Source organism: Drosophila pseudoobscura, chromosome 4 (genome assembly GCF_009870125.1).
Source record: "Drosophila pseudoobscura strain MV-25-SWS-2005 chromosome 4, UCI_Dpse_MV25, whole genome shotgun sequence".
NCBI lineage: Eukaryota > Metazoa > Arthropoda > Insecta > Diptera > Drosophilidae > Drosophila > Drosophila pseudoobscura.
This window is the reverse complement of record NC_046681.1, coordinates 2,835,861-2,859,621: the sequence shown is the minus strand read 5'-3', so window position 1 is coordinate 2,859,621 and position 23,761 is coordinate 2,835,861. Positions and strand designations below refer to the sequence as shown.

The 23,761-nt window shown below is 41.1% G+C and overlaps 4 protein-coding genes across 11 annotated transcripts; 2 read left to right on the top strand and 2 right to left on the bottom strand.

The window, feature by feature from the left end:
* The first annotated feature begins 1,958 nt into the window (after positions 1-1,958).
* LOC117184005 (uncharacterized) lies at positions 1,959-2,621 on the top strand. The gene is made up of 3 exons (XM_033379855.1): positions 1,959-2,177; positions 2,239-2,350; positions 2,435-2,621. The coding sequence occupies exons 1-3, from the start codon at positions 1,974-1,976 to the stop codon at positions 2,599-2,601; spliced, it is 483 nt and encodes a 160-aa protein (XP_033235746.1). The 5' UTR covers positions 1,959-1,973; the 3' UTR covers positions 2,602-2,621.
* An 8,139-nt stretch (positions 2,622-10,760) lies between these two features.
* BckdhB (Branched chain keto acid dehydrogenase E1 subunit beta) lies at positions 10,761-12,672 on the bottom strand. Of its 2 annotated transcripts, XM_002135751.3 has the most exons (6): positions 12,087-12,402; positions 11,942-12,019; positions 11,619-11,865; positions 11,331-11,549; positions 11,171-11,263; positions 10,761-11,119 (listed from the first exon to the last, which is right to left on the bottom strand). In XM_002135751.3, exons 1-6 carry the CDS (start codon positions 12,314-12,316, stop codon positions 10,892-10,894), a joined length of 1,095 nt encoding a protein of 364 aa, XP_002135787.2. In that variant the 5' UTR covers positions 12,317-12,402; the 3' UTR covers positions 10,761-10,891. The 2 variants fall into 2 exon arrangements, with proteins under 2 accessions (XP_002135787.2, XP_015044244.1); XM_015188758.2 differs by lacking the exons at positions 11,942-12,019; positions 12,087-12,402 and adding an exon at positions 12,626-12,672 and having other exon boundaries at positions 10,765-11,119.
* A 275-nt stretch (positions 12,673-12,947) lies between these two features.
* Positions 12,948-17,877, top strand: LOC26532077 (uncharacterized). 7 transcript variants are annotated; one of them, XM_033379542.1, is made up of 6 exons: positions 12,948-13,043; positions 13,232-13,313; positions 14,991-16,806; positions 16,871-17,284; positions 17,337-17,494; positions 17,544-17,877. In XM_033379542.1, exons 2-6 carry the CDS (start codon positions 13,306-13,308, stop codon positions 17,788-17,790), a joined length of 2,643 nt encoding a protein of 880 aa, XP_033235433.1. In that variant the 5' UTR covers positions 12,948-13,043; positions 13,232-13,305; the 3' UTR covers positions 17,791-17,877. The 7 variants fall into 7 exon arrangements, with proteins under 7 accessions (XP_033235433.1, XP_033235437.1, XP_015044242.2 ...); XM_033379546.1 differs by lacking the exons at positions 12,948-13,043; positions 13,232-13,313 and adding an exon at positions 13,880-13,995 and having other exon boundaries at positions 14,991-16,657; XM_015188756.2 differs by lacking the exons at positions 12,948-13,043; positions 13,232-13,313 and adding an exon at positions 13,880-13,995.
* Positions 17,878-18,072: 195 nt separating this feature from the next.
* On the bottom strand, positions 18,073-19,898 carry LOC6899750 (asparagine synthetase domain-containing protein CG17486). Its single transcript, XM_002135750.3, has one exon. It carries the CDS (start codon positions 19,823-19,825, stop codon positions 18,104-18,106), a length of 1,722 nt encoding a protein of 573 aa, XP_002135786.2. The 5' UTR covers positions 19,826-19,898; the 3' UTR covers positions 18,073-18,103.
* Positions 19,899-23,761: the final 3,863 nt, after the last annotated feature.

The window sequence follows — 23,761 nt, the reverse complement described above, 5'->3', positions numbered from 1 at the left end:
TTCAACGCTCCTTGCCGTGGCTCTGATTCCGCTTTCAGCTTGGCCAGAACTTCTTGACTGGAGTGCAGCTGATGGCACAGATCCCGCATCTCGCGGTCCTTCTGCAGCATCTTTTGGCCCCAGGCATCGGTCTTAATGGTTAGACCCACCAGGCTGCTGGCCATTTATTCGCTGAATTTAGTCATCTTGATATGAAGGATGCTCGACGAAGTTCTTTCTGCCTGCAGCTTGGATTGGAGCTGCTCTTAGATTTTCTGGAGACGTTCCTCCAACTGGGAGGCTTCTGCTCGAGTTTCCGCATAGTCCTTGTTGATCTTCTCCAGCGCCGCATTTGTGGTTTCCAGCATCCTGTTCTTCGACTCTATATCCGCCTGGCTGGAGACGAGAGCTTCCTCAGTTTTTCTTGTTTGAACATTCAGCTGTATGCTGCCCTCCTCATCGGACTCTGCCAACTGCTCCTGCAGTCACTTCAGCTCGTCTTCGACCGTCTATAAGGTCTCTTTACTTCTGTCCGACTGTGATTGGAACTTGCAGTTCCAGCTCCATTTGCCTAATGGTCGATTCGTGGCTTTTTCCCAGTAATGCGAAGTTCGTCAGCAGGATTTCGTTTGCTTCGGACTGCTTTTCCAGCTTCAGCCTTAGCCTTCGCTTAGCTGAAGATCCTTTTGTATCTGGGACTGTGGCTCGGCAGCCCTCTAGTTCGGACAGACTTTGCTCTTGTTTAAGCCTGAAACCTGATCCGCCAATTGCCTAACTTCAGAAAACTAATGCTCCACTTGCTGCAGTTGCTGTTCTTGCTTCTCAATGGCCTCCTTCGTTTGATTGAGCTCATCGTGGCGCTGCTATAGCTGACCACTTGGCTCCACATTTCCTTTAACAATACCTCTCTTTATTATAGAATGAGATGCACCTGTGTTCAAAGTTAGTAACAGCTCGGTTCTATCCATGACGTCATTCGAGTTTCGCTGCAACTAGGAAACGAGAATTGTGGGACAGTTCGTAGTATGAGTCAGCCCTTGCCCTCTGTACCGGCTTGTTTTAGTTTAAGAAATCTGTCTGGAAGTCTCTGGTTTCAACTTTTGTATATGCCTTTGTTCCTGCGATGATTTCCGCTCCATGGGCCAGAATCTCGTTCTTTTTGTATATAGCGACATATGACCCGCTTGGTTGCAAATGAAGCATCTTCCGTTAAATACCTCTTGACACCTCTTGAGCATCATTGTAAGCCAGGCGTGGGAGTCGCTATATGTTTCTCGCGGTAAGGTTATTTCCTGCCCTTCAGCTCCAAGGGAACTTCCCGCCTGTGGTCACCTCCATATCTACGCTCCAGGGCACGCTTCACAGCCTCGTAATTTAATCTATCTGCGTCGGGAATCGATTGTAGCAGATCAGCAGCAAGACCCTTCAAAGGAAGCGCCAAAGAGGCCGCGCGGTCAACTTCCATCAAATTATTCTTCGATGCTGACATCTCGAATCGCGTCATGAAAACGCAAAATGTTGTTGTGCCCCCAAAAATAGGTGTACTGAATTTCGGTTGTTGTCCTGTCATGTTGTTGACAGGAACACCCAACTCCAATCGACGGAATCGGTCCTCGAGCCGATCTTCGAGACGATGTTCCACTTGTCGAATTTTCTTATCAAGACGTGTGATCTCTTGCTTGATCTCTTCATCCAAACGCTGAATTGCTCCTGTGTTTTTATAGATTTTCTTGTCGACGTTGAGGCCTGCTCTCTCCATTGCAGCTTCCAACCGCAGCTGCAGTTCGGCTTTCAAGCCGCTCGTCGGTAAGCCCCGCTCAGACAATTCCTTTTCAACTGTTCAACTTTTACCTCTCCGTATTTAACCATTCTATTTGTCGAAACGTGCCACCGACACAAGAACGAAGGCTATTACACTTTGCTCCCAATTGAAAAAATGACATCTAAGAGTAAAATACAAATATTTGAAACATTACCCGATTTGTAGGACGAATATGCATTCGGTTGGAATATATTCTGCTATGGCTATTAAGCGCCAGCGTAAAAGAAGAGATGAACAGAAAAGAGCTCGAGAACGGAGGTATAGCACTCAAAGCTCCGAGAGTGGCGAAACATTCCATTCACCCAGTGGGTCTGTGAGACGCAAATATCATCACCATCATGCGGCCAAGCCTGGACCAGGAATGCTTGACAGCCAGGTTGATTTTTAGAAAGTAATGTTTTAATAACACAAGTATAATGCATTTCTTTATGTAATAGGTTGTCACCAGTATTGGAATGCTTCATATTGGTATTGTGTTCATTGTTTTTGGAGTTTTTCTTATCGGGGCAGGAATTATTCCAGATGAAACAATGTCCTGGAATGTGTTTAGTAAGTAATATACTCACTCATACATACATATATTTTCAAAATATTCGGATACGAGTATATGTTGAGCTTTACGGATTGTTTCAGGCTCCAGCTCTGCGTGGTGGAATAAGGTGACTTGCACAGGATTATTTTCCCTTGGACTTGGACTATTTTTGTTAGTTTTGAATTGCCTCATAAGTAGAAAGGAAGAGGAGGATCTCGAAGACTACGTACAACGGCAGCTTACTCGATCACGTTCTGGTAAGACATAGTTTTTATACCCGATACTCAAAATGAGTATTGGGGTATATTAGATTTGTGGTAAAAGTGGATGTGTGTAACGTCCAGAAGGAATCGTTTCCGACCCCATAAAGTATATATATTCTTGATCAGCATCAATAGCCGCGTCGATTGAGCCATGTCTGTCTGTCCGTCTGTCCGTCCGTCCGTCCGTCTGTCCGTCCCCTTCAGCGCCTAATGCTCGAATACTATAAGAGCTAGAGCAACGATGTTTTGGATCCAGACTTCTGTGATTTGTCACTGCTACAAAAATATTTCAAAACTTTGCCCCGCCCACTCCCGCCCCCACAAAGGGCGAAAATCTGTGGCATCCAAAATTTTAAAGATACGAGAAAACCAAAAACGCAGAATCGTAGAGAATGACGATATCTTTTAGACTCCGGATCTGAATTGGATCGTATTATTATTATAGCCAGCATCAAGAAAACAATTTAATTTTTTTTTCTCGCCCTGTCTCTCTCTAACACACACGTAGGATAGCCGGCTTTGCTTAGAGTAAAACATTAGCGCCTAGATCTCAGAGACTATAAAAGCTAGAGCAACCAAATTTGGTATCCACACTCCTAATATATCGGACCGAGACGAGTTTGTTTCAAAATTTCGCCACACCCCCTTCCGCCCCCGCAAAGGATGCAAATCTGGGGCATCCACAAATCTCAGAGACTATTAACGCTAGAGTAACCAAATTTGGTATCCGCACTCCTGTTTGTTCAATCCGTCCCCTGGCTAATCGGGTCGGAAACACCCCTGACTCCCCCGTGAGTTAGCTGGGAACGATAGGCCAGGGTGGCAAAGAGGCGGATCATAACAAAATGTAGGATCTGTTCAAGATGAAATCGACCAAGGGAAAGCAAAATTTCAGGTCAAACTTCTGGCCCATCCTAATAGACTTGCGCAGTGTTTAACTTGGCATACTAGATATACACGACTACGACTCCCAGCAAAAATAGTTAGGGCCGTTATCTAAATAATTAATTGTAATTAAGTAATAAATATTTTAGATTAAGATTTGCCTATTTATCGTTAGTCTCCAAGAGAGAAGATTCAATAAATAAAATACCGTATAAATAAAAAGAGGTTAAACGTTGTGAGTTGCTGCTACGGCCGCAACTCTAGATTTATACTCGATACTTAGTCACTTACTTATGTACTTACTTCCTCCGCCAGGCGACGCTAACATTGAACGAAACAGAGTGCGTGCGAGAGAGACAGAAAATCAATCAGAACGTGTACTCAGAACGGGCGCTGCGTAGCCACTGCAAATTGATCTGATCCAGTCTCGGCATCTGGTAGATATGGTCCTTCTCTATGATTTTTATCTTTAATTATCCCGTATCTTTAAAATTATGTATGCCACAGATTTTCGTCATTTGCGGGGGTAGGGCGAAATTTTGAAAAATACTTGTGAAGGTTCGATATCACAGGAGGATACAAAATTTGGTTGCTCTAGCTCTTATTATCTTAGAGCACTAGCACTGATCAAGATTAAATAAACTTTATGGGGTCGGAAACGCTTCCTTCTGGACGTAACACACATCCACTTTCAACACAAATCAAATATTTTGAGTATCGGGATAAAAAAAAGTTGGCGTGTGGAAGAATTTGGGGCTATTATTTCGTCGCACTCCAGCTCATTCCTTTACCGAGTGCTTCCGAAGGATACCACATCTTCGGTAGATCCCCGCCAAATTTACAATGGGCAATCTGTATGCCACCCTCTGCCCTGTAAAGAAAACGGACACGTAAGTCGATTACCCTGAGGTCTTTGTCCTGGCCTTCGAGCAGGTACACTATTTTATCGCTCTGCACAATACTTCCAAAGTTGGGTAGTACGCGATAAATATTTGCGGTATCTACGACAAACAACATTTAGGTTTAAACCCACCCACAGTATTAACTTGGGCACTGTTACCTTTAGAGAAGTCCACTTACTAACTTACAAGTATACAAGTATTTCTCTTTCGTGAAGTTAATTATTTATAAATCTATTTCTTTTTTTTCTAAAAAATTTGCTTATAAAAGGCATGCTAAAGTCATAGCTTATGAAATGCATGCACTGCTAGATGACAATGCCATCGAGTATGCCCTAGGACCTCTCCATATTGAAGTCAACAGTTCAGCGTATGGCGGGTCATCGCCTATGTCATCGGGGGTAATGACGCTAACATCGACGCGTCATCAGATGAGATGTAAGTAATTCGCCAGATCGGTCGTTTCGCCTACTGGGAGACGGATATGCAGACATATCGGCTCTTGATGTTGGTCAAGAATATATATACTTTGCAACGCCCGAACGCTCCCTTCTGGGTGGTACACAGATCCATTTTTACTATATAAAATATAAACGAAATAAGAAAATGATATTGGAAGGCAAGTGTTTTCAGTATCATAGCAATATACAAATTCCAATGACGAAGTTTATGATCCAGTGAACCTCCTAGTAGCCGTCGCAAGAAATATAAAAGATCTTTGTGTTTCGTGGTAGATATATGTCGCTGTGTATATGTAGTCGCGCGGTAGATCGGCCGTTTGAATCGGGGGTGGAAGCGTACTAACTCTAAGTCTAATTCTCTAAGTTTGATGCTGCGGTGAGTAGTGGATCGTAAAATCTCCCGAGCGATCCTCCAAACGCGCGAGAGCGCGACTTGGGACCGGAGCGCACGTTGTTGGCACAGTGCTTGGCAATTATTTGCTGCTGGCCTGAACAAAGGTAAAGGGTATTTTTCGGCAGCGCGCTGTAAAAAATCTCATACGTGCTCCTAGTTCTAGAATGAACGGATAGCTTTTGAGCTCTTTGTTTTGGCTTTTCAAGAAAATTTGAAGACAGCTTGGAGCCAGCTCTTTGACACCACTATACTTTTTGAATACATGGTATATTATTACATCACAATGTTAACTATAGACCTGTAATATAAGCATCGTTGAACATCGTTTGGCAACGCTGCAGCACACTCCGTGCTAAAAGGTGCTCCGTAACAGCACTTCGAGTTCAGCTGAAGTCATGTTTACATGTTCAGACAAGGAAAAATGTTATCCGTCAAACAAAAAAAATATTCAGCGGAAACATTAAAATACTATCTAAAACAAAGAAAAATCATAAACAACCGTTGTTCGGAGCAGAACCCAGCCGATTAGCTGCTTGCCAAATAGCACCTAATTCTTGGCCCTCAGCCGCTTATTTTGTTTGTTACTTATGTCTATGTCACTCATTTGTTTGTTAAAGCTTTGCGCTTGCTTGCCCTGCTAAACGCTCTCTGCCAGCTCGCTCTTCGCTATCTCCGCTTTGCGTCTGCCTACCGACGTCGGCCGATCGAAGCTGCGCTTAGCGATCGGAGCGGCAATGTAAAGGGCAGGCAAGCCACACTTGCAATTTGGATGTCACGCATTAAAGAACATATCGCAATTTTATTTCTGCGCCGAGTTTTATTTAATTGAAATAATTAGTCGGCCGATTGGGGATAAAAAACATTATCTCCACAACCGTAATGAAAATTCATCTTACCACATTATGTTGAACATTTTTTGAATTGAATCTGAGTAGAAAAAAGTCGTAAAGCTCACGATCTTGATCTAAAACGGAAATCCCTTTCATTCAAAGGTTTCACTTAGTATTCTGTTGTGGTTGGAGCAACGTATTTTCATAAAAATTTGTACTTATATATTTTTTTTTTAAATATTTGTTTCTATTTTAATATAACTTTTTGTTTCTATTTTCATACAAAGTTGTATTTATATTTTCATATACATTTCATAAATAACTTTGGTTTCTATTTTCATGTATAATTTTTTTTTCTGTTTTTGTACAAATTTGTATTTAGATGTTCATATATAGCTAATGCTCGGCGAATACTCCTTTCAGCCTCGTCGCTTTGCTGGTGGCCGCCTCTGTCGTACTCCCTGTCCCGGGCGAGACTTCGTCGTAGAGGGCGCCGGGGAGTCGCGGCTCTCTTCCGTGCAGGTGGAAGGCGGGCTGAATCCGGTCGTCTCGGAGACGCTGGAGTTGATCGCCAATGTCATCTCGGGTAGGAGCTCGTCCCATGTATTCTGGTGGTCGTGGACGAACTGGGCGATCATCGTTTTCACAGTCCGGTTGGCTCTCTCCGTCGGGTTTTCTTGGGAGCAATACGGGGCTGTGTGTTGCAGCTCTACGCCTGCGCTTCGCATGAATGCTCCAAACGATCGGCTGGTGAACTGGGTTCCGTTGTCGCAGACGAATAGTTTTGGCACGCCGAAGCTGCACAGTATTCGTTCTCTGAAGGCTCGTTCGAGGTTTGCTGTTGTCGCTTTCTTGAGGGGTACCAGTTCCACCCACTTGGAGAAAGTGTCGAAGAATACCAGTAAGATGGTGTTCCCGTGCTTGAACTGTGGTAATGGTCCGACGAAGTCGGCACACAGGATGGCGTAGGGTTCTTTGGCTTTACGTGTGAGCATTCTGCCCACGGCCTTGCGCTGCGTGGCTTTGAACTTCTGACAGCTTACGCAGCCCTGCACGTCGCACGTCTCGGTGTAGTCCTGGCCAGTAGTATCGTTGTGTTGCCCTCAGGATGGTTTTCCGGAAGCCAAGGTGTCCTGCCGTTGGTTCGTCATGGCATTCGCGGAGTACTCTCGTCCGGCCGTTTTTAGGCACGCATAGTTTCCACGGTATGTGGTCGTCGTCGTCGTCTCCGTGTCCTAGATAGCGGTATAGATGCCCATTTTCGTGCGTGTAGTCCTGGTACTTCTGGGGTTCGTCTTGGACTTGTTGGATCCTTTGTTTCAGCCAGGTGCATGCTGTGTCGTCTTCCTCGATGCTCCAATGGTTGTCTTGACAGTGCGTCCGCGACTACGTTCTGGTTGCCGGCCCGATAATGCACGTCGTATTGGTATTGCTGTAGTTCGAGCTCCCATCTTGCTACGCTACCGTAAGGGCTCTCGAGGGTATTCAGCCACTTTAGTGCGAGATGATCGGTTATGACGTCGAATCGGTAGCCGTCGAGATAGCATCGCAGTTTTCGGATCGCCCAGATGACGGCGAGGCATTCCTTGTCGGTGCCGAGTAGTTTTCTTCTGCCTTGTTGAGGCGTCGACTGACGTATGCGATGACCCGCTCTTTCCCTTCGATCTCTTGGGGGAGGACCGCGCCTACTCCAAGGTTGCTTGCGTCCGTCTGCAGGGAAAATTTGACGCTAAAGTCTGGGCAGGCGAGTACCGGTGCGGTGGTGAGCAGTGTTTTCAGCTCGTCGAAGGCGCCTTGTTGTTCTTGGCCCCATGTCCATGCTTTCCCTTTCTTCAGCAGCAGTGACATTGGTTGGACTATGGTGGCAAAGTTTGGGACAAATCTGCGGTACCACCCGGCAGTGTGGATACCTTCTTCGCTGATCATGTGGCCAAGGTATTTTATCCGGCGTTGGAAGAAGGCACACTTGTCCGTGTTGACCCGTAGGTTTGCCTTCCGCAGTCGTGCGAAAACTTCTTTCACGTTGTTCAGGTGTTGCTGGAAGCTTTTCCCGACGATGACGATGTCGTCGAGATATGCGAACGCGAATGGTTCCATGTCTGCGCCGATAACGGCGTCGAGGGTCCGTTGAAACGTGGCTCCCGCGGAATGTAAACCGAAAGGCATTACTTTCCATTGGTATAATCCTCGGCCGGGTATCGTGAATGCCGTGGCTTCACGGCTATCGCGGGCCATTGGTGGTATCTGCCAATACCCGTTTTTCAGGTCTAGGGTCGTGATGATATGTCGCTCTAATATGTAGTTGATCCTGGGTAGCGGGTACGCGTCCGGGATAGAACGCTCGTTTAGCTGCCGATAATCTACACACATGCGCCATCTCCCGTCCTTTTTGCGGACCAGGACGATTGACGCGCTGTGGGGACTCCGGGACGGTTCGCTTAGGTTCCGGCGCCCGGAACAGCTTTGGAGCAACGTATTTTCTTAAAAAATACTTATATATTTTTTTTTAAATATTTGTTTCTATTTTAATATAACTTTTTGTTTCTATTTTCATACAAAGTTGTATTTATATTTTCATATACATTTCATAAAAAACTTTTGTTTCTATTTTCATGTACAATTTTTTTCTGTTTTTGTACAAATTTGTATTTATATGTTCATATATAGCGAGCATTAGCGCGTTGTTCCACTAAAATCTGAAATGAATTTTTTCCAATACCAGGAAGAAGCTCTCTCGTATGTTTCCGAACCCTACTCTGTAGTGGGTCCAATTGCGATTAAAGTCTTATTCCCGTTGACTCCTCCTGGATTACAGTCCAGCCAGATCCGGAAAGACTTGAAATTCATGGCACTGGTAATGGGTAAGTTCCGTCACATTAACAACATGAGTGTCAGTTGAGTTGAGGAGAGATCCTCCATACGCTTTATGACGTCTGACTTTTCTTTAATTATGCGTTCAATCATTGGTATTCCGATTTTTCATTTAATTAAAAACAAAGCTGTTTGAGATCACTTTTAACCCACCTTTACCGCCCATGTAAAGTGTAATTTGTATTAGTTGTTTTTTTGTTGGGTTATATGTATATTATTATCGTGATTTCTTCTGTTAATGCCTATTTAAGACAATATTCATTTGTGATAGACTTATTTCAGGCTGAGGTAAGCTCAGTCCCGTCCAGGGGTCAATCCACAAGAAATTTGTAGAAATGGATGGAACCTTAAGGGCGGCGTCGGGGGCGGCCTATCGTAGAGAGGTGGATCGGGGCTAGAATGGGCGTCGCTCGTCGTGCATACGAAACAGCTGCGTGGACTCGGACTCGTGCCTCGACTAATTGGAGTGAACTTACGCAATCGGGTGTTTTTACTTTGATAATTCGACACTTTATTGTACTTCTTAGCAGTTTAAATGAACTTATTTTAATTGGTCGCGGATGTCTTCTCGTGAATTCCGGGTACCGCGTCTGTACTCCGGACCGGGTCTCCGCGTAAGTTGCTCTTTGGTTCTCGTCGCCGTCTTTTTATAGGCCCGTATTGCTGGGTCTGCGGGATTGACAAATGCACTTCCGCGTCGGGGGGCACTTTGCCGTTCTTGGTGATCGTCGCAGATTTTCGCGGCGTCGACTTTCCTCCGTCGATGAACCCGGAAGACCGCACTCGGCCGATGGCTTCGCCTGGAGTGGGGAAAGTTCCCGTGACCTGATGTCTTTGGTCATCGTTATGGAGTTGGCGCGTGTTGATCGGTGGTTGCTTGCGGAGGGGGGCGTTGGTTGCGGGGTGTGGTGCGATGCTCTCATTATAAGTCGGGGTACGGATTGTATCGAAACCTTTTAGGTTCGTTACACATTATAAATGCATCTCCTTAAATTTTGCTTATTTCTGCAGCTTTTTGTGCCAGCTCCTGCGATTTAAATTTCTGATAAATCATTATTTTTACTTACATGTTTCATCGTTTTTCTCCGTGCCGTGCTTGAGTTAAGTTTATGTCTGCAGTTGCTTAAATATCAAGCTCACAACAGTGGAAGCATTTTTATTGATATACTCGTATATCCAAATATTGAGCAGGGTTTCTTAGAAAATTCAGCATAACCTAAAAAATGAAAATACCCATGAAGGTATGACGGTCGCAAAAGGTTCGCAGTTAATTTAACACACATTAGTAAATATATAATTTTAACATTAATTTAAAATAGTTAGTAAGTGGCACAAGATGGCACGAAAAATGTTGTGGACCTCAATAGACAGGCAATAAGTTTTCTCCAATTCTGCAAGGCACAAACAAAACTAACAGTCTTTTTTCATATAGACATTCTACATACTCTGGCCTTTCTGATGCATTTTGTACATTCCCTTTTTCTTTAAATTTACATTTTCCAGCTAACAAACACAAGAAAAAGTTTCCCGCTGTTTGAGTACCAACTCGTAGCAGATCGAAGATCTGGATTTGAAGGGCTGCTGCATTAAGATTACGTATCATTCAAAAAAGACTTTGTTTCCATTAAATTTTTGAATTTATGCCAGATTGTCTTTCTTGTTACTAATAATAAGTGTTATCTAGCCTATCTATAACATTCAGCTCTAAAATGCAAGCATAACTAAACATTAAAAAGTTTTAAAGAAACCCAATTATTTAACTCGGTACAGAAATCGCGGTTTTTGGAACTTTAAATATCTTTAAAAAATGCTGGGCAGCTCCAATACATTTTAAAAACAAACATTTTATTTGTCACATGTGAGGCAGACATGTTGTTACATAGCAATTACAGTAAAAAATAAGGGTAAATAAATGCATCCGTTTCGATTGAAATGTTGTTGAAGCTTCTGAAGCTTTAATAGTTGACAATGTCTTTTACAGCTACCAGGCAACGCAGCTTGTCTGGCAGATAAAAAGGCTCAAAAACGTGTGGAAATGGGGTATCCCATCCGGTCACTCTCTTAACTGGCGCTTCAAGGTTCAAAAAACACTTGTCTTGAATGTATGCAGCTATCTCAGAGCCAAATCCTTGGGTAAACGGAGCTTCATGTGCGATTACAACACGGCCGGTTTTTCTTGCAGACTAAAATACATATTGATGAAAAGTTTTAAAACAATACTGTTTCTTGCTTACGTTACAAATGGTATTAGTGTCCCAAGGCAAAACTGACACTAAGTCTATAACTTCACAGTCAATATTATGTCTTTCTTTTGCCAACTCTGCAACCTAAAGAACAATTTAATTAAACAATCCGAAGAAAATGAAATAACCATGTACATATATTGGGACATACTTCTAAAAGAACATGGACCTGTGTACCCCAGCCAATAAGTGTCACGTCTTTTCCATTCCGTAAAATATCCGCTTGGCCTAGCTCAGAGGTGTAATATTCTGTAGGCACTTCCTCAACAGCTGCACGATACAATGTTTTTGGTTCAAAAACTATGCAGGGATTTGGGTCGCGAATGCAGGCTAACAGCAGACCCTTTGCCTTAATCGGTCCACGTGGAACCTATTTTAAATCATTTATATACTTCCAGTTTTAGTTTTCCTTGTTGTAAGCTACAGTTTATATAGTTACCACAACGCGAAGACCTGGCGTGTGAGCAAAGTATGCTTCAGGACTTTGGGAATGGTAGAGTGCTCCATGACCCACAGCTCCGCACGGAACCCGAAAGGTTAATGAACCGCAGTCGAAAAGGCCGCCGCTTCGATATCTATATTTAGCGGCTTCATTCACGATCTGGTCAAAACTTGGAAATATATAATCCGCAAATTGAATTTCAGCTATTGCAGTAGCCCCAGCGTTAGCTACACCGATTGCAAAACTGAAAAATATGACATATTAATGTCTTGTTTTGAAATATATGTAAGTACAATTGAAATTATCTTATATTATAATACCCTGCGATTCCCTGCTCACACAATGGTGAATTAAAAACTCGATCCTTTCCGTATTTATCTCTCAGGTTGACAGAACAACTGTTGGATACAAAAATATTTAGATATATGTAGGTACAAAAAACTGCTGAACATTTTTTTTCAATACCGGAAAACTCCACCAAAGCCCACATCCTCTCCAAACAGCAATGCCGTGCTGTCTTCTTGAAGAGCCAAATCCATGGCATTATTTATTGCGCTAAACATATTCATTTTTTTCGCATTGCCAGATCCCGCAGCTGTGGGATAATACGTAAAATGTGACCGGGTCATTGAAGGCGGTCTCATTTTTAACCGTAATGTATTAAAACAGGAGCGCGCTGCTTTAGAAACTCTCATTTTTTCAAATTTGAATGAGACTAGCTATGTAGACAAACTTAAGTCCAACCTATTGCGTAATAAATATTTTTGTAGATCATCTGCTGCACTGTTGATATATAAATATATCGAATATTTCATACCGACCGGTATAAGAGATGGCAGATATTTAATCTGTTTTCGAAGTGTTTACTCACGGACAGACAATTGTAATGTAAGACATGTAATATCAAGTAGAATAAGACGAGTAATCAGAACCGAAAAAAGTCGTAGCGTGCAAGAACAACGGAAACGATAAAAAGGCTTGTTTTGTAGACGAGTACCACTAACCATACAGTATATATGTAGATGTGCCAGTTCATACAAGAATTTGTCACACGCTGGGCTACTAGTTTTGGAACCCCAGAGTCAAAAAAATATATATTTTTGTCCCCAAACATATTGCGTGTGTACTAACACATGCAAAGAACACTCTCATGATGACGTCACTCTGGGGTACTGAACGCGCTAGCCAGTGTCTGACGCTTTCGTTGTATGAACTGGCACATCTATATACTGTATGGTTAGTGGTTAAATTCTCCGCTGAAATACATTGCGGGTAATCGATCTGGAACCAGGGAGGTGAGAATGGTAGCTAGTGCGGAACCAGTGCGGAACTAGTTGCCTGGTACTAAAGGGATGTTTTTTTTAATTTTTTCCTTTTATGTTGATGTTTTGTCTTGATGTTCCAGCGTACTTTAATTTATGGGTATTCTCTCGTAATCTTCGTGTATTTTACGTTTTAAGAATTGCTGGCATTTATATTTCATTGCCGCTTTCTGGGCTCACATACCCTTAACTTATAATTTTTGGAGAATTATGAAATGTTTCTTAGAAGTTTTCCCCGCAATATCAGAAGAACTGTTGTTTTGTATATCCTGTATTTGCTAATTCCAGGTGCCACGTGCAACTTCATTCATTCTTTTCATTCGCATCAGAAAGAGAGAAACGGACGAATGATTTAAAATTTGATGCGCAAGTATGACACTCAACAAAATGCGATGCCCTTTGAATTTATCTATTTATGTTATAATTATTTATGTATTTATATATATTTTGAAAATTTATTTATTTATTTATACAGCGGTGACAAAATATTAAAACTTAAAATTAACGACTGTGATGGTGCTAGGTTATTGTTGCGGTTGATGTTAGGTTGATGAAAATGTGTACATATGTATGTATATACAGTGAAATTAACGATTTATTGTCGACATACATATATTTTTTCAATATTTAACTCAATCGGTGCAGAACTGCGAGTTTTTGAAATCTAAATAAACCAAATTAATATTTTTATTTACAAATGTACATATATAAAAGAAGAAGATAACAATTTAATAAATTCCAAATCAGAACCATTAATAGCGGAAACCAGTAATTGACAGTTATTAGTGCGTTTTTAAGTTTTTAATGAAAAATCGATCATAAAAAGCTGACATAACTATTTTTTAGCTTAACATTCAATTTTGAAAACAATTGTTTCAATTGGTAAAATCAACTGAAATGATATCTTATTCGAAAAAAACTTGGTATTTCTTAGAGAAAAAAAGCTTTTCACTCCTAATAACAGTGGAGCGCTGAGCTTTGATCAAACGAGATCAACGTGTTGTGAAAGCGCATGCGCGAGTGCGGTCACTGGCGGTCGTTCCAAACAAAACGTAAAAAAATTTCCCATTTTATTTACTTTGTATTTATTTCCCAGCTAACCACTTGCTATTATTTCGACAATAAATTTTACAAAAATCCAATATGGAATGCAGTCTGGTGTATATTCTAATACAAAACAAAAATGCGGCTTCAGCGAATCTTGCAATAAAAACTTTTGGTGAAAATGAAAAGAAAGTTGTGCATATACATACATATGTAGTTCATGAGAAAGATTTTTGTGAGTCTTTCCATTTACAATATATTTTTAAATTTGTGAGTAATGTCCCGAACTGGAACTATTTGTGTTGTTGACTTGGCACAGAATGTAACCATTTCCAACATTCTGTTGTGTATGTATGTATGTATGTTTACACAAGTCTTCTTATTCGCATGTGCATGTGTATGTAGTTTCGTTTTCTTGATCAAAAGATTGCGTCAAAATGACTAAATTATTTGCAATTATACACATTATTATACATTAGATATTCATAGTTAATGAAACCGAAGTTTTCAGTTCGTGTCAACATATGTATGTACATATCTGTAAATACATACATGCGTATAGCCTACTTTCTCTAAAGATCAACTACTAAGCATGTATGTATGTATATGTTTGTTTACATATGTACGCACTCGTGAATGATACGGATGAAAATAAAGATGAGGCCAAAAAAACTCTTGGCTTGTCATGTATTAAAATAGGATTCAATAAAATGTTGTTGACCTTAAGTGTGAAACACTTATGGTATAACACCAATATACATATTTACACACTAGGTACTTGATAAGAAACCAGCTACATACATACATACATATATCCAAAAGCATTTGTATTTAGCTGGTTTTTGGGATTTTTTGGGATGATTGAGTAGCTCGGAACATCGGAACGAATAGTATAGTAGGGCGTTTCTTACACCTATAAGTTGAACATACAGCGTAAACACAAAATACAACACATAAGGTCAACAAGTAACTAAAAACATATTTTCGTACTTATATTTTGTAGGCACATTAAAATGGGCAATTCTGGCAGCTCCCATCAATTAAACATCCAGAGACAAAATACGGACCCCAGCCCACATGCTAAAAATCTCTCACAACAATTTCGGCAAAGCTCACATCGTCATTACGACTATTCAAAGCCTGATATAAGGTCGAGTCCTACTCCACAGAAAGGGTACAGCCAGCAATGGCGGAGGTCGTTTCCGACGTCAAACAGTCAGAAGGTAATAAAGTATAAAACAGATGAAAATGTCCAATTTAAAGTACTTCCACGGATTGACAAGAGCCTTCACTTACGAGCCACTACAAATGGAGCAATACTCAATTCCGGAGGTACGATCAGCGGTCGAAGGCTGAGTGAAAACCCTATTTCATGCCCAACGAATGCGCCAATGCAACGATCGCGGACCTTCATAGCCGGATCTACAAATCATTCATTGCAGACAGAGTTTACCCGTTCACAAACGCTTCATCATGTTAAAGCTAATTACAAAAAAGACAATTTAGTATCAAATACAAAATCGAATTTGACCCAAATGCAACGCCACACATATTCAGAACCGGAACTCGTGAACAAAAATAATAAAGAAACTGCGACGAATCAATCCATAGCTAGATCGGAGAAAAAGAACAAGTATACTAAAAAACGTAGGGCTCCAGAAGTGCCTACCGAATCAATAATTATTGTACCAGCCGTTCATCCAGAAACAGCGGAAAAAGATATCTCTACAAGTGTGAGGATTACAAATGAACAGGGCAGACAAACTCATTTTTCGAAAAATACAGATCGACTACCTACAGTAAATAAAGGTTCAAATTTATCATTTAAGAGGAAAAGTGCGGAGCGAAACTCTGTTGGTGGAAATTGCAGGCCAAATGTACCCATAAATCAGTCGAAATTGGCTTACAGGCGTGAAAAAAGTTCAGACGCGATTATAATAAGAAGCAAAAATGCAAAGGAGGCTAATGTTAACACAGAAAGCACTGGAGAAAAGAAAACGCATTACAAACACAATAACCATTCAAGTAAAGAATCATCCATGAATCCTGCTCCGAATAAAAAAGATACAGAAGCTCAAAAACACAGGCGAACATTTTATTTCGGCATGGATGTCAACACTATCACAGAGACTCGGCAAGATTCTCAAGAAAACAAAATTATGCAACCAATTTATGGACTTCAGCCAGATTCTACCGGGAAGAATATCGTCTCTATCCCAACTGCTCATAATACCGAGAAAAACTTGAATTCAAATGAAGGTACATCGCTGCTTTTCGTTCCAAATTACGATATTGAGTATAAAAAGTCAACAAGTCAAGAGGACAGCGTTGATGATAACGGCTTGCGGCTTTGCATCCGTCCTACTTTGCCACGTCGCCAACTTGATACGCCGTCCTTTAGCCCGGCGTTAGCTTGGCGCACTCTTCTTGATGATGACGTTCAGATTGATAGAGAAATTAATATATCAGATCCAAATGGTTACCAAAAAACGGAAAAAAACGAGTTACCAATTCAACCGAGCATTATTTACGAAATAAGACATGTGCGCAAAATAAACAAGTTGCAAAATGCATGGACGCCTGAACAGGACCTGTGCGATCAAATTGATGATACAGCGGGGAATCTCGTCACAGATTCAGACTCGAGCTCGGACGACTATCGCTCTAAATGTGAGGGAGAAGCTTTATTATTCTACGGTAGCAAGTCAAAAATATCTTCCCATAATTCGGTATCACCCCTCCACACCTTTAGTCTTTCCCTGCCTAGAGATGGTCACTTACAACATGCGCGGAAGCTTGATAATTTAAAGTCAAATGATGTCAGTTTAGTATTCTAAGATATACAAACGATTCAACATTAATTAATTGGATCCTTTTTTATAGGTATGCATTTACAAAAGCCTTCGGAAGAGAAAGCCTGAATTTTTTTTCAGCAAACGGCCGGGTTGTCAGGCTTCCATCTCAAATATTCCGACTACGGGTATTTCTACAACAAAAATTGATGGCTTCGAGAACTGGATGCTGCATAAAAATGTCGGCAAAAATGGAGTTGGCTTGAATAGAATTAAGGATACAAATAATAGCCAGGAATTGCCTGTTATTGAACAACAATCACTAAAAACACTAGCTGGGGGAAAGCACGTAATGTATTTGCCCGGAAACAACGACAAGCCCGCTTACAATAGCTCCAGAGGTGAACTAGAAACTTGCAAAACAAAACCCAGTCGTCATTTCCAAAGCCGACAACGCCACGTACCTGAAAACCTGCAAGATAGAACTCCAATATATCCAATTACGGTATAAAAAAAAAAAAAATGAAAATTCCTCAAAATAAAGAGTATAATTTCAGAGTGCAACTGAAACGAATGTAAAATTAGCTGATAGGTTTCATCAGCGATTTACATTTCATAATCCAGTCCGCTTATTGGAGAAGTTGTATTCAGATAGATCAACAAGAGATGTCGATACTGAAAATATTCACAGAAGCGAGGTTGAAGCTTTAAAAAGGTAATTGTCTTATATTTTATAAATCATTTTCTAATCATTCTCATTTTAGAGTGGAGGAAGATTTTCAACGCAATCGTGCAAATGAAAAAGAGAGTATTCGTCATCAGTTACAACTTCATTTTGGTCTTGAAAGTAAAAACAAAGGACTTTACCACAGCCTGCCCAATCCATCAATGCTTGAAAGCTTTTCTTCCATTGACATAAATGACAGTAACAATAACACGTTTTGTCGAGATGATCCGGAGGGCTGTGCGTCCAACGCGTTCCCTGTGGGTCCTGAAGGTAACACCTGCTGATCATTATGAGGTGCGATAGATAATAAGTCTTCCCCGAAATTCATTAGCAAATAAATATGTATATAAATAAACAAATTGAGGGGTTAATACGGGGGTATTATGTTCCTACATATCAGACAGGTCTTTGATCGGATGAGAAACCGATTATATTATTAATCAACATCCGTGCTAAATCGACATAGCAAAGTGCCTCCGTTTGTTTCTACATATGTATGTAAATAGCCCCGAATGTGTAAACATCGTAGCTCCAAGCGACTGAAAATAAATAAACATAGATGTAACTCTGGTGCAATTTGTGAAGTTCGTTTTTATTTCAACAGGTATTTTCCAACGAATTAGCAAGATTGAACTTTAAGAAAATAGAATTCTGTGCTGCGTGCTGCTTTTTGTCAGCAATTCGTGAACCAAATTGAATAGCTCGCTTTTTCAGCAGTACCGCGTCCCGCAGACCCAATTGGTATCCATACAGTCTTAACAGCAATTTATCACCGACCCCTTCAGGGAAGCTATAGCAACATTTCTGTTTCGGCATTAGAGACCGAACAAACCGAACTACATTCTCTTCAATGAAAGGTGCACGTGCTGTTTTCCCATTATCCGCAATAACTCGATCATCTCTCGCCAAATTTCGAGCAGGTATTCTCTGCCAATCCTTCTCAAGTTCATTCTGTACAACAAGCTGACGCTCTATTTCGTCGCCCAGACAATGTCTATAAGCGTTTCGGTGGCGAGTATATCCTCCGAACAACTCATCGGCACCACTACCTATGAGAGCAACTCTGGCAGATGATAGTACAGTATGGGTAGCGAACCAAAACGCACAGCCTAGACTCTCATCCAAAACAGTCTGCAGCGGATATATAAGATGACGGATATGTTGTGAGAGTTGAAGCTGTAACTCCTGGCGTGTCACATTGACTTCTATCAGGATCCAGAACCGCTTGGGACAGATACGTTTTAGCTCATTGTATGATTGTAACGCAGTCTTGCGGTCAGGAACATTCCAATATTCCTGTGTATCAGCTGTATTTGGAGCAGTTATTCTTTCAAACGCCACATTAATAAGTTCTATCGGCTCTCCATCTGGTACATATCTATCAGCCAGGATGGCTAAGACAGTGCAATCGATGCCACCAGAAAAAAGGATACACACTTTCGCGTGTGTACATATGCTAGTGTTTTGGCCAATCTTTAAGCAATTACGGCAAAAAGGGGCCGTTTGAACTCGTGATGCTACAGAACTTTGAAGTAATTTATTAAATGTTGCTAATGCTGATTGGACTTGAGGAGTACTAAGCAGGTTTTCATAAAGTGTTTCATGGTTTTCGACATATGGAACTTTGTAAAAGTCATAGCCGAAATCCAGTTTGCTTTTTAACAACCAATCTGGTGATATTGTACGTTTGATTATCGTTTTCCAGCCCATTGCCAAATCAAGCGTGATGAGTTGCTGATGTGTATATGCATTCAGGGGCTGCCATGGATATAGTACACAGCTGCTCAAGTTATCAATTTTTAATTTGTACAGTCCCAACGGAGGCAATTCAAGTGTTGATAACTGATCGATATCCGAGTAAAATGAGGTGCTCAGTAAATGCAATTCTTGCTGATTATGCTCTATAATCAATGAATTTCTTCCCAGAGCATCCCGGCAAAAGTAAAGCATTTCCTCACGCCGGTTATATATTATCAAACAATATGGTCCCTCCAACACCTTGAGCACAGAAAGTATCTCTTCATCACAGTGGCAATCAGACAACTTCTTAGCTAACCAAAATGTGTCTGCCATTGAGTCTGGTTTTTCCAAGTTATACAAATCTCCATTAAACAACAATACACAATCCCCTTCGATTACGGGCTGTTTTTGTATACTCTCTCCTTGTTGCCACAAGACACTACCGGAGAGTAGAATGTTATCCAGCCGTAGCTCATCCTGCACATCTGGGCCACGGTTATTTAAGACAGTTTTCAGTGTATCAGTTAGATCAAGACAGCCAGCTGTATTCTGATTAATTGCACAAAAAATTCCACACATTTCAACAAATATACATGTGCACCAAGTGTCCGCGGACTAGGGATGGTACTCTGTAGATATCAGTGATATCAAATATACCGTTTGAACCTCACAAATATACCGCTCATTTTCAAAATATAGCGTAAATATACTAATGAAAAAACGAACTTAGCCCACTTAAACCCCCTTTATTTAAAGATGATAACAGTTCTAGTTAATCCGCGGAAAATAATACTAATAATAATAACTCTTCTTTATCTTTGCATAAGAAAGACCACTATATTTTTCACCTAAACTGCGTTAAAATTATTTAAGATTCATAATTTTCGTGGAGAGTATTCTAATACCCACTGGTGGACAATGGCTAATCGTTCTCTGCCCATGATTGGAAATCATATTTCTCGATTTTGATATTCGATTTAATATTATTAGCTAGATAGACCCTTCAGTTCTGAACACATAATTTTATCCGATTGATGATTCAATTTTCTACAAGATTGGCTAAATTAAGGTTTGAACAAAAAGTTAATACAGAAAACGTAAGTGAGTATGGAATGCAACGTAAGTTTATTGAAGGAAGGAAAGAATGTAGAGACATTATTGCGCTGAAAAAGGACATTTCTGCGATGAAAAATTCGTGAACGAAAAAGAGTACCAGACGGACAATTTGTATGACGACAATTCGATACTTTAAATGTTAATGGTATTCTGGTAAAGAATGCATGTACTAGTAATACGCTTCGCCCCCTGAGCACATCCTGGAGGAACAGTGAGGGTTTTCTAAGCAGCTGGTCGGAATTATCAAAATTTCAACAATTTTATGTTTGTGATATGGCTTTTTAATTGGCTTTGATAAATCAATCCATTTATGTTATATTCTGCTCTTTATAGAAGTTGGTTTGGCCTTGGCTGCTAGCAATTTTTTTCTTGGACGTTGACATGCAATGACTGCATCTTGCAAGAGGCGATGCAATTACTGCACCGTCAAGTGGCCCGTCTAAAACCAGCAGAAGGCTGTTACGCGAGCATGCAGTAAAAATAGCTGTTAGACTAATATTCGAGGAAAATTATCATTAATGTTACTAAGAGACCTAGGCCTAGGCATTCAAAATACAAATACCACTACAATTACTAATTACTAGAAAGGTTTGTAAGGATTAGTAATTTAATAAGAGGAAGAAAATTAATGATGGATATAATATGGTACAGTGAATTATAATTCGAGCATAAGACCCTATACGGTTCATGCAAGGAATAATTCGATAATAGGAATCGTGAAGTTAATGCGGCTCAACAGATCAGGGCTGTCTATGTCATCCCTGATCAAGTTGTGCATAAAAATCACACCAAGCATTTTCCTACGGTTAACTAAGGATTTACTAAGGTTTACTAATAGCAGTCTACTAGAGTAAGATGGGAGTCTCACACCCGCATCCCAGTTAAGGCCCAGCAGAGCAAAGAGTAAGAAGTTTTTCTGGGCTGATTCTTTACGGACCTGGTACTTTGTACTGAGGGCACCATACACAGGAGCCGTACTCTAAGATCGGACGAACAAGTGACGTATAGAGAGTCTTTGTTATATAGGGGTCGTCAATTTCCTTTCACCACCTCTTTATAAACCCAAGCACGCCCATGGCCTTATTTACCATGGTAAAAATGTGATCAGAAAACTTTAGCTTGGCGTCTAATATAACAGCAAGATCATCCACCAAGTTAATTCTCTCAAGATAACCACCAAACAGTGTATAGGAAGCCAACAAGGGCCTAGAACGATGAAATGTCATAATTTGAATTTCGAGGCATCAAGGTGTAACAAGTTTGCACATCATCATGACTGAAAGTTATTGGGATTGGATTGCAAGCGAGAATAAAATGAAATGTCCTTATACTGGACACAGAGATCCGCATACATAATTACTCGAGAGTATGTTAATACCGAAGGCAAGTCATTAATAAAGAGTGTGAAGCGTAAGTTTCCTAAATGGCTGCCCTGTGGTGCTCCGAAGAAACCTATACTGGTGAAGAGAGGCAGTTTTTGAAGAGGACTCTGGAAGACCTGGAACACAGGTAGCTAGAAATTCATCTCAGGAGGTTGGGCGAAAACCCTTAAAGGTCAAGTTTATGCGGTAGAAGGGAATGGTTTACAGAGTCGAATGTTTTACTAAAGTTGGTGTAAATAATGAAAGAGGTAAACTCTAACAAATTCGTGGTGGTTGATCACCGCCTTATAAATCCATGCTGAGTTTGAGATACAAGTGACTTGTGCGTTTCAAGTGCGGAGTTAAGACTTTCTCAAACATTTTAGGAATAGCGGATAATTTTGATATACCTCTATAATTTTTTGCATGAGACTGGCTACCTTTCTTATGAAAAGGAATTATAAACGATTCCTTCCAGGGGGGAAGCAAGAGGAATCAATGGACAGGGTGACTAGTTTAAGCAAGGGTCCACACAGTGCCTCGGCGCAGTACCTGAGTACACAGCCTGGAACCCCGTCTGGACCCGGTTAGAACACCGGCATAACTAGTCAAAGATCATGAAGTAGAGAACGTTCATTTAACAAGGGACTGAAAATGCCGTACGACTTATATAAACCGTATGGATATGGATGACCAGAGTAGCTTTCCTCAGAATAGGTGGTTTGGAAAAACTGGGCAAAAAGATCGGCAATTGCCTGATCATTATTTGCCGACGTATTACAAAATGATAGCGAGGATGGGTGTGCGGACGTTCTACGCTTACTGTTTACGAAGCAGTAAAACTGTTTATGGCCCAGAGAAAAACGAGTGTAATTAATATAGCAAAATAGGGAAGAATTAGTTTTACACACAGGAATTCCAGTTATTGTTGAACTTGGACTGTGAAGTGTTCCAAGGTGAATTTAGAGTCCACTGCAATCAGAATCCCTCCTGCACGTCGAGACGAATGGTCCTTTCTAAAAGTTGTATACTGACCTGCCAAAACCTCGGAACTAAGAATGTCCGGCTTTAACCAGGTTTCAGTAAACACAATAACATGGGAAGCAAATGCAACACTATCCCGGAAAAGAATGCTGAGCTTACTACGTAAGCCTCTGACTATCTGATACGTTACTAAAAACGAACTTGCGGACACCATGGACAAGGACGCTACAGATGTACTTGGCTGCACGTTCACCGAAGCGATGAATTCGGCTACCGAATCTGCATCGCCAGCAGCTGTCGTTTCCCTTGGAGTGGCAAACGAGATCAACTGCTGCACACTTGGAGTGGTCGGAGTCAGTTTTACGGCTGCGAAGTGGCGGCTGGCACTTGCAGATCCCGTGGAGTGACCCTTTTACGCCTCGGAGACTCATATGGCACCGCCCACGAGGCCCGTACACCCAGCGCATTTTGCGTGCACTACGCTATCGCAGAGCCAGCAGGGTAAACTCGGCTGATCATGGGTGATCTCTTTCCGACACGATTTTATGGCACATACCAGAAATAACTCCATTAAACAAAATCTGAGCATAATTAAAATCAAATAATATTCCAAAACAAATGGCTATCAAACCAGTGTGCCAGACAACGCTAGTAGGAGGAGAGGAGAACAGTTGCAGCAGCAGCAGCAGCTAGTGAGAGAGAGAGAGCTACTGAACAGAAAGTTATGAGAGCGAGAAAGAAAGAACAGTTATTGAAGTTGAGGTGATAGCAAGAGAGTGATAAAACAACAAAAGCTACAAGACGGGAGATGAGAGCTGTAATGCAATGTAATGCATACTCACGGCAACAACACAAACACGAAAGCCGACGCCGAAAAATTAGAAGTTAAATAAATAATGTTTAAACACAAATCAAAAGGCATGCACTCGCGGAATAGAATAGATTTCCAGATTGTGGGCCGGTTAGGAAGTTAATTAAAGTCTAAGTATTTATGAAAACACCGGTTGTTTATGCAAAACAAAGGGAAAATATGCGGAGCGCAAAACAAAAACGC